The sequence below is a fragment of the Phalaenopsis equestris genome, unplaced genomic scaffold, assembly GCF_001263595.1.
Source record: "Phalaenopsis equestris unplaced genomic scaffold, ASM126359v1 Scaffold000202, whole genome shotgun sequence".
In the NCBI taxonomy this organism is placed as follows: domain Eukaryota; kingdom Viridiplantae; phylum Streptophyta; class Magnoliopsida; order Asparagales; family Orchidaceae; genus Phalaenopsis; species Phalaenopsis equestris.
The window spans coordinates 4,751,689-4,762,332 of NW_018164644.1; the positions used below are offsets into that span (position 1 = coordinate 4,751,689).

The following is a 10,644-nucleotide window of genomic DNA, read 5'->3' on the forward strand; positions in this document are numbered from 1 at the left end:
GATTGTCGATCCTGATAAATTTTCGAGAAAAGATTCGAGTATAATCGACATCATGAGACAACTGAATCAGTATGTGCCGACCGTCAAGTAAATCAATATTCCAACTGTCCAATAGTTTCATAGTCTCAAACTCTTTCCGAATGATCTCCAGTTTTGGGTGATCATAAACAAATTTCCTCACTAGAACAAAACGTCAAGAAGACGAGAGAGTACTAGTTTCGACCTCTGCGAGAATAAGAGCAGACTTCCCATTTTTTCCCAATTTTTTTATGAAGGTGTTATCACCACCACCTTCAAGAGCATCGTGAAAAGATTGTGGAATATTGCAGGACTTGCCAATATGAAAATCAGACTCTGAACCTGAAATAAGAGCACGAGTTGGAAAAGGAATGTCGTCGGCAAGTGCAGTGGCATAGAAACGGATCGTGGATGCCATCTCTAAAGCAGCTAGGCAAATCGCTAAAAATAGACGAGCAAACTTCAAAAGTAGTAAAGCTGCAAGCTGACCAAAGAAAAATATGTTGAGATTTTCATACATATTTTATACTAATATTGATGATATTGCACTTTAAATAAGGGTATTTTTTATTTTTTGTTGCAGGTATGTTGAATTATGGTCATTGGAGCAAAAAGATGCAAAAAAAGTGCGAATTTGAAGCAAAAATGACCAAAATATGAAGATTTGAACTAGGGCGCTGACGGCGAGCCCAACGACGCCGACGATGCCCTCGAGGCCGCCGACGGCGAGATCAGCGGTTATCTCAACATCTGCATTGAATGTGGATGATTTTTAGAGGATGTTTAGGCAACTCTTGTGAAAACTCTTCCACAACTTTAAGAGAAACTTTTGGCCAAAAATTGAGTAGTGGGGGGAGGAAGTTGTAGAGAGTGTAGAGAGTCCGGTAGAGTGTAGATAATTTAATTTAGGGTTAGATTGTGAGGAATTCTTCGAGAAATTGTAAAGTGGAGGGAAAGTGAGATTTTTTCCTCCTTGCCGCTTCGACGAAGAATTTTGTGTACTATAAATAAAGGAAGAGAATCAGAGGAACTTCGAAAAGTTTGCTTGGGGAGGAATTAGAGATAAGTGATATTTATTTATTATAGTTTGTATGACTTTGTTTTTATGTATAATTCCGAGTTTTGTCGTATCTTCCCCATGAGTTCTGAGTAGTTTTTTCTGTCTCTCCTTGTCTTGAGATTTTGTGAAATAGTGATTTGAATTGGTCGAGCCTTGAGAATGTTAAAGAAGTTGTAATGATCTTTTCACTTTGATTTTAATTTACTTTCAATCTAGTCAATTGATTTGTTAAAATATATTGAGTTTTACAACTAAAGTGAAGATTACATCCAAAATTCAGGGAGGTCAAAGTCCTTGAAAGTTGGGTGCAAATAAATAGGGAAATAAAATTATCGGGCGTAGAATTAAATAAATGGGGAAATAAAATTATCGGAAGTAGAATTAGAGATTTTAGAGTGACAGAATAAAATCATCGATTCGGTTCTATCGTTTGGGTGTTAAAGTATAGATGTTAGCCCTCACGCGAGGGGAACGTTGGAGCTCCGAAGTGAGAGCCGGTATCCTCCCAGCCTAGCCGCAGATTCAGCAACCAAGCATAGGCTTAGTCAATGTTCTTTATGCATGAATTAAATGGTAAAGAATATGTATGCTCCTATTTGGCACAATCCAATTCGAACTAATTCACTTTATCCATTCACTTTAATTTCTTGACAAGGAGAATGATGTTTTTTTATATATTGAACTTCACATTAGAAACTTTATTAGTAAAAATTAGTTATTTAAGAGTTAATAAAATTACATATTTATTTTAATTGTCTATTAGTGACAGATAAACAATTTGAACTATATTGTTGTGATTAAGTATTGATTTTCTAAAATCTTAGTTCGTAGCCTCTAATATTACTCATTGTGGGATCGATATTCAGGACTCCATTAAAGCCATGTATTACTTGAGTGATACGTATAATTGCGTTGATAAGTGTGACTTTGCAATTATTGAATATTTAATACACCTCTTTATCGAATCTATAACAGCTGTCAAGTTTTTGGCACCGTTGCCGGAGAATTAAACGGATAAATTTAGGTAAATTAAATAGTTTTGATAAATTAAGAAAGTTAGAGATAATATATAGCTGTCACAAGCCGTCGACTGCGAGTGAGAGACGCGAGCCGAGTTGGAAATGTCTATCGGGCAGAGCGACAGAGAAAGAGAGACGATGCAAGCCATCCACTGCGGGTGAACGCGAGTCGTCGACTGGAGGGTGAGAGCGCAGAGCGCAGTCGTGGACTCGTCGACTGGATCTGGATGACAACTGCGAGAGTGTGAAACTTCGTCTCGCGGGAGACGACCGAGAGAAATGAGAAATTAATGAATCACCGTAGGGAATCGCCATCGAGGAGCTAAACCCTAGCAGACACCGATGCCACTGCCGACGCGATTTTATATATATATATATATACAGACAACTAAATTTACATGATATGGTCAAGAATGACTCTATAAGTTTGAAGTACAAAATAAGTGTAACAAATATATAATAAATCCTATTTCACATAAATATTATAAAGATGAGAGTGGATAAGTGATCACAAAATCTTAGAGAAACCAAAAAAAAAGGAAAATTTCCTAGGTCGCCTAATCTCCATGACATGAAAACAAAGAATCGCCTCTTTCCTTCAATCAATCTCGAAAGCCCAAATCCTTATATTCAAAAAGCTCTTGATTGCTCGGTTGCTCGCTAGAATAAGAAGTCCTATAATCTCTCTCTATTGTAACTCAAATAGGATCATCAAATGAACCTTTCCCACTTGTTTATATATTTAATTATTCTCCAATCTCTTCAAAGAGGTACAATCACTTTGCTACTCAACATATTTGCATACACAAGAAGTCGTCAGAGCAATGAGAAATAGAACTAAGAATTATATTAATTGAGAAAATTTAAGGAGAATTGATTGAGTATTAAATTCTAAGATTTATGTGATATTTATATAATCCTACAAGAGCTTCTAATAAAGTAATCCTAATAAGTTAAGAAACAATAAATGAAATAGCTCATAAAAATATGAGCAAGCAGAATAATAATTACAGAAGAGTTATAATAATCTAATAGATTGATAAGTAAATAGTTCAAATACCACGAAATAATGAGATGATAGTGCAAGCAAAAAAGGAAGGGGATTAAAATAGGGGTGATTATCATTCCCAAAGACGGAAATCAAAGCAAACATTTAAGACCACCTCACTTAAACAAAGAAATGGTTATTATCCATTTCAACCTTGCAAGATAATTTATAAATGATTGCCCCTAAAAATCCTTTAGTCATTATATTTGCAACAAATAACTGCTGTATATAAATTTTAAAGAGCCCATAGAAGCTTTGTTGTCTTTCTATGCCTTCTAAATGGCCCAATCTTCTTCTTTCTTTAAAACCTGTGAACTAACCTCAACAATCTTAAGATAGTTCTTTAAATTCAACTGATATATTGAATGGATATTTTGCAACTCTCATCAAATTTACACTACATAATTCAATTATAAGAGAACTAAAGACAAAGAATGTGTGGGTATTATTATTATTACCGTGCATGTAGAGGACACTGGTTCTTCACCAAAAAAAAAAATGAACAGGAAAACATCAGTGCAACAAAAAAGGTTGCAACCAGGAAACAGTTTGAGGTAATGCAAAGTTGAAAGCTACAACAATGGGAAATATTTGCAGTGATGCAATAATGAGGGATACAAATATACAAAAATAGGAGAAAAAAACAAACTGTGTAATGAAGACCGCAAGATTGTGGCAATAGAAAAGTGAAAGTTGAAATAATGGAAACATAAGAAGAAAAAGCCTAGGGCTCAATACCATGAGAAAAATTGAGGAGAACAGATTGACTATTTCAATATTTATATAACATTTATGTAATCCCATGAGAAATTCTAATCAGAATTATGCAAACGTTTTACAATATTAATAATCAAAACGCCCATGTCTGCATAGGCTTATGTTATTGATACTATAATAAACCTATTGTAATGATATCCATTGTATAAACAATCCAACAGAAGAACAATTTAAATATTTTAAAAAGTATGTATTCAGCATGAAGCCAGTTAGAGAATATGTGCATGTGTGTGGATTTTCTTCAATCATCTCATTGATACACCACAAAGAGCTAGAAACCAACAATTTGACATAGAAAAGAATTATTTGATAACAATGGAATAACTAGGTTAAATGCTACATCCAGTAGAAACAATTTCTGATTATAGTTACAATAATCTAAAAATATGCAGAAAAGACCTCATACCAATGTTTTTAAAAGTGCGCTTCACAAGCAAAGCGCGTAACAACCGCTTCATTTCTCCGAAGTGCGCTACGAAGCGCTGAAGTTAATTTGTAGGGGTATTGCAACAAACAATTAGAAATTATTTGAAATTTTAATTTATAGGATCAACATCAATGTTTGCCTTCAAGTTAAGTATTGTACCATAATTTTTTTTATTTTATACCAACTTTTAAGTCATACAATATATTTTATAATTGTCTATGAATGTAATTAAATATTAATAATTTTATATAGCCTATCAGCACTTTGGTTAATAAAAGCACTGCTTCGCTCTGCACTTAGTGCTTTTGATAATATTGCTTTATACTTGCCAATGTCATCATATACTGCCTAAGAAGGTCAAATACCTTATTCTCTTTCCAATCTTTTTAAAGCTAGTACCATCTTTGCAAACAGCAATTGCCCTTTCCAAGCATTCTTCTGTCACCTAGACAAACAATTAAAAAGGAAATTCATAGCTATGCCAAGCATTACCTTTTTGGCTACAAATTCAAATAAAAATAATAATGATTGACTTCTTCATTAATGGAGAAAGAAAAATATGCAAATATCTTAGGATGACAAGTTGCATGATTTAAAAAATAATTCAGTGTAATAAATCAATCATATGTGCATTGCATAGCTAAATCATACATAGGAGAAAAGGACAGGATCTGCGACCTCAAGCAAATTTACAGACCACTTAGGATTACACTAGTGAAAATGCCAAGCCAGTGAAAGAGATTGGTCGTACATCTAGTTAGTTTCTTGATAATTTTTAACTCAACTAGACAACATTTTAATTATATCACATGAATTACGACAATGTAAGGCTTAAAAGCAGACATTATATGGGCTCAAAGTATGAAAATTCAACAGCCACTCATGCTATTATTATGATAGACCAATCTCACAACTTCTCATATAAATAAATATGCTATTATAATCCCGATTTCATGGTAGTCTCTATTCAAATTAGTTATCGTTATCTGACCATCATAATCTTGCACAGTTGCACCCAGCATTTGAAGAAAACATCATACTTAACAGTCACCATGTCATGGAAGCCTCCAACTTGTCATGGCAATAAATACACTGGGCACACTCACAAATTTGTCTTTTCATGTCGGAACATGTTCCAGTTCTATTTATTCAAATGACACCAACCTAAATCACCTATGTGGAGGTGTTGTGGTTTCTGTGACGGAAAAGGGGAGACAGAATCATAGTGATTGTACAACTACCTTTTATCCCAAGCTATCATCAAGATCTTCAAATCGAATCCTGATTAAAACAAATTTATGTGTATGTGTGCACGCGCACGGAAATAAATATTTTTTAAAGAAGGGAGATTTTCATAAATAATAAAGAATTCCTACGTATTTACATATCTAACGCGTAAAGTTTGATGTTTAGTTATATAACACTATAATGCTGTAATCACATCAAGACGTGTGCATTAAAAAGTGTGTTTTATTTTTTAAAAAATTATTATTATTAATTTTTTTTATGTGAGATTAAAAGTATGAGTATTTTCAATAAATATTAAAGTTTAGGCATTCAATGTAAATATATAAAAATAGTGTGGTATGTAAATCCCATCTAAAAATAAAACCTCATTCTATTAAAATTTACAAAAAAGGGGGAATAGTACACTATATTCGATAGTTCATCTCATCTCAAGTCCCATCCACTTAGAAAAAAAGATAAATTGAAAAAAAAAACCTAAAGTTACCCACATCTCCGCTCAATCCCGCAAAAGTCATCCCCGTCTGCATGCCTCAACAACACCTTTTTCTCCTCAGTCCCACCCTCCTTCCTCACACAAAACCACACGAGACAAAATCGGGATGTGTGATAGGCAGAGTACTTTGCCCACAAGTATTGCATATCTTCCTTTGTCTATTAGACTGCTTTTTTCACTTTTGTTCTGACATTGTTGAAATTCATAGGTGTGTCGGCAAACTTACAACCAGTCATGTCAATTTCACTTATTAGGTTTAAGATGCACTCACTTTAGCATATGACAATTCCCACTTTAGACTGAGTCACCTCCATTCCAATAAAATATCAGAGATTCCGAAGATCCTTGATCTCAAATTATGTTGCAAGCATCCTTTCTAGTCTGTTAATTCTCTTCAAATGATCATATGTCAATATAATATCGCCTACATATATTATGAGAATAGCAACCTTGCCTCTAAGATTGAATTTAACATAATATAATCAGCTTAACGCTGATAATATCAATTTGTAAACACTATTTTACTAAACCTGCCAAACCAAATATGAGGATATTGCTTCAAGCCATATAACTTCTTCAACTTGCAAACCAACCTGTTGTTCGACCTATTTTCAAGCCTAAATATATAGTCATGTAGATTTCTTCATCGAAGTCACCATTCAAGAATGCATTTTGGACATCAACTTGGTATAAAGGCCAATCTTGATTTACTATAGACCCCAAACCGTATTAAGTTTGGTAACGGGTGCAAAGTTTTCCCGATAGTCAATCCCATATGACCGTGTGAAGCTCTTGACAACCAATCTTGGGTTTGAATCTCCCTATATTTTCATCCCCCTTGTATTTGATCATGAATATTCATTGACATCCAGCAGAAATTTTTCCATGAGATAACTCTATAAGTGTCCATGTGTTGTTTTTTCTACATCCCAAATTTCTTCCTCAACTATTAGTTTTCATGTTGAAACCTTTAAAATCTCTTGGCCAGAGTCGGAAACTTGCACACTATCAAGATTTGTCACAAAAGCCCTATAAGATGGTAACAACTTCCCAAAAGCTACATATCTTTAAATTGGATGATCAATGCACCCTCGGATACCTTTCCTGTGTGCAATTGGTTGAGCAATCATTATTATAAGAGAGTCATGAATTGAGGAATCCATACAATTAAAATTATCAGATGAAGGACTTGGTTCTGGCTCCTAACAATCTTAGGTATGGATAGTTTCTTCTATATGATCGGTGGTTATTCTTCTGGTATAGACACAGTTCCTAATCATTGGTGTCATGTTGAGATGGAGTAGAGAAAATTGAGATTGTTTTTGTGACAATGTTTGGTTCTTTAAGTAGAGCTAGTTGAGGGATAAAATTTGATTCAGTTGAAGAAAAAATGGACCGAGTATCTTGAAAAAAAATTCCAAATCTGATATTCCCCCGAATTCTCCACCTAAATTTTAGATTTGGGAAAATAAGATTGATCTTCCAAAAATCTGTATCAATGGAGTTGTATATTTTTCGAGTAGTTGGATAATAGCATTTGTACCCTTTTTAATTGGGGGAGCAACCAAGAAAATGCATTTAAGAGAATTAGGACCAAGTTTGGAGCGGTGTCGTCGATGGATGTGAACAAAGGCAGAACAACAAAAAATCTTCAATGATAAGTCAAAACAAAGAGAACGGGTGTGTGGTTAGTATTCCATGAGATCACGATAGAGAATTTGCTCTTTTAGGATTTGATTATGCACCTTATTAAAGAGATGTGCTTGTGAGCTTGGCTTCCCCAAAAAAATGTTTAGGCACGTGATTAAAGAACAAAATGGTATGAGTCACCTCAAATAAAAATATATTTCTTTCTCAACAGCTCTATTTTATCGAAGAGTATCCACACAGAAACCTACATGAATAATATCATGCTTGAAAAGATAAGGATCAAAAATAGAATTAAAATATTTCTTAACATTATCAGTTTTAAGAATTTGATTTTGCTTTAAAATTGAGTGATGAACATGAAATAAAAGGGTTGAAATATGGTAGATGTTTCGGATATTTCTTTTATAAGGAATGTCCATGTTGTTCTTGTGTGACCATCTATGAATGATACAAGCCATCATGCCCTATATATATTGTCCATCTGTGAGGGTCAGCAAATATGACTATGAATTAAATAATAAAGATGTGCAGGCCTATACTGCAGTTTAGGGTATACATGCTTTGTATATGTAGCAAGTTGGCAAATTTTGCACTGAAAAAAAATTGAGTTTTCTAGTGATAAATAAATGTGGATACATCTTTTTCATATACACAATTTGAATAACCAAAGCGACAATGACTCAACATGACTTGACATCTAACTGAAATTACATCAACAGAATTTGAACTAGACTCAGAAATACAACTGAACGGATGATCTTGCCTATCAATAGAGTTATTTTTGTTGAACAAGTATAAACCATTACGCATCTCGGAGCTACCAATCACCTTCCTTGAATCTACAAACTAAAAATCACCACAATTGGAATATATTTTAATCGCACGTTTTAGATCATGAGTAAGTTTATTGATTAAGAGTAGATTGGAGTTTAATTTCGGAACATAAAGAACAATAGAAATGTATATCTTTTGTCAATTCGATTGATACAGTTTCTGCTACTAGTGAGAGTGAACGATCAATTATTTGAACTGCAGAATGACTGATAAATGACTTGAAATATTTGAAGATTTTGATATCTCCTGTCATATGATATGTGGTTCCTGAGTCAACTATCCAAGATTTTAATTTATTTCTTTGGACATTAAAAAAAGAAGATTGTGATGCTCGTCCTGAATTGGAACTAAACATTCTCTGTAGTGCTTCAATTTCCTCCCTAATAAACAAGCTTAATTTTTAATTATTGTTGATTGTGATAGCTACATTTGCACAATTTTTTACATCATATTTTTTATTAGTTGGCGTCCCATCTATAGGTTTGTCATGTAATTTCCAACAATTTTCCTTCACATGAACAAGTTTCTTACAATGGTCACACAATGACCATCCTTTGCTAGGCATGTTATTCTGAGAGGAATTTTGAGTGTATACGATTGATCATTCAACAGATGTTATTGCATGATTGACTGTTTGTCATCATTAACTTCTTTCTACTCTCCTACGTTCAAACTTTTGCAAAGGTCTCTGGAATGGTAAGGATGAGTTTAATTCCCATAATTCTCCCTCTGACTTCATCTAGGTCTTTATTGAGGCCAAAGGGGATCTTATGGTTCTTTTTTGTTAGTAATTTTTCTACATAAAGCAAAATCATCAGGGCATTCCCAAGAGTAATCTCATACATGTCCAATTATAGCCAACAACATGTGAGAATGTTAAAATATTGAATAACACTCAATTATCCTTGTCGTAAATCATCTAATATGATTTCAATCTCAAATAATTCTGAAGAATTTTTGGTGCTAGAAGAGATGTCATGTGCAACCTCCCATATCTCCTTAGTGTCCTATAGAGCAAAAAGTTTTCCCCAACCTTCGTGGTCAAGGAATTTATTAACCATGCAAGTGATCGTCAATTTTCTAGGCCCGATATTTGGAATTTATCACTTATGGAGCAGAGATTTGGCTTATGAGATGTCCATCATTCCCTCTCCTGCAGAAGTACATATAGATTGGATGTGAGTATTGAAAAAAATTATGGTCTTGTCATTATGGCTCATGACAAGATGAGAAGAGTTATTAGGCGCACTAGGGACTGATGATGCACGCTCAAACCTCGAGGTAACTACTAAGAAAAAAGAATGTGAGGCCACGTTGTGTTTGTCTGTGATAAGATTATAAATCCTAATCGAGAAGACCTACTACTGGGCAAAATTGAGAGGACTCTTAGTTCGACTGCTCAACTGGACGAGCGAACATGAACTATAGGGAGGTGCACAACTCTCAATTTTGACGCATTCATTGCTCGGCAAGAGGTGGTCGGGCCAGCAACACGTGAGAAAACGGCTAAGGCAAATAGAATAATTCGCCGCTTCCACGAATCGAAGAGCAAGAATCCTCGTTTCTATCAACCCCTCTTGGATCTAAGAAAAAAAAGAGGATTAACACACGTTAACCAAAAAAATTGCTATCACGAGAGGTCGCAGGAAACAAACAGATGAAATCAAACATTTTGTGGAAATTGAACAAAACGTTTGAATGGAGCATTCAGACGAAGCATTCGATCTGTTTGAACATTTCTGAGATCCGTTCACAGGGAAGATCTATTCGAACAAAAGAGACAAGGGAGAGTTGCATCTCGAAACGCTATCACCTTCGCTTTAAGCAGAACAATGGAAGTTGCGATCGAAGAAAGCTAGAGATGGTTTGACAGGAGTAGCACCTTGTGTGCCCGAAAGAGATGAGGCAGTTAATGGTTTTTGTTAGTGCGTATGAAGAAGACGGAACAAAAAGGAATTAAGTTTGTGGATCTTATATCATGTAGAAATCAGGTTAAAGATTTTTAATTTTTGCTCACTCAATGCATTACACCTTATAACATATATATATGTATATATATATATATATATA

At 34.3% G+C, this 10,644-nt stretch overlaps 1 protein-coding gene across 2 annotated transcripts in view; it reads right to left on the reverse strand.

Moving 5' to 3' along the window:
• The window catches only part of LOC110022768 (methionine aminopeptidase 1B, chloroplastic-like), a 41,287-nt gene that overhangs the window by 18,938 nt on the left and 11,705 nt on the right, over window positions 1–10,644 (reverse strand). For both annotated transcript variants that reach the window (XM_020721868.1, XM_020721867.1), the window contains exon 7: window positions 4,715–4,794. In XM_020721868.1, coding sequence (XP_020577527.1) covers window positions 4,715–4,794 — 80 coding nt within the window. The remainder of the gene's footprint in view (window positions 1–4,714; window positions 4,795–10,644) is intronic.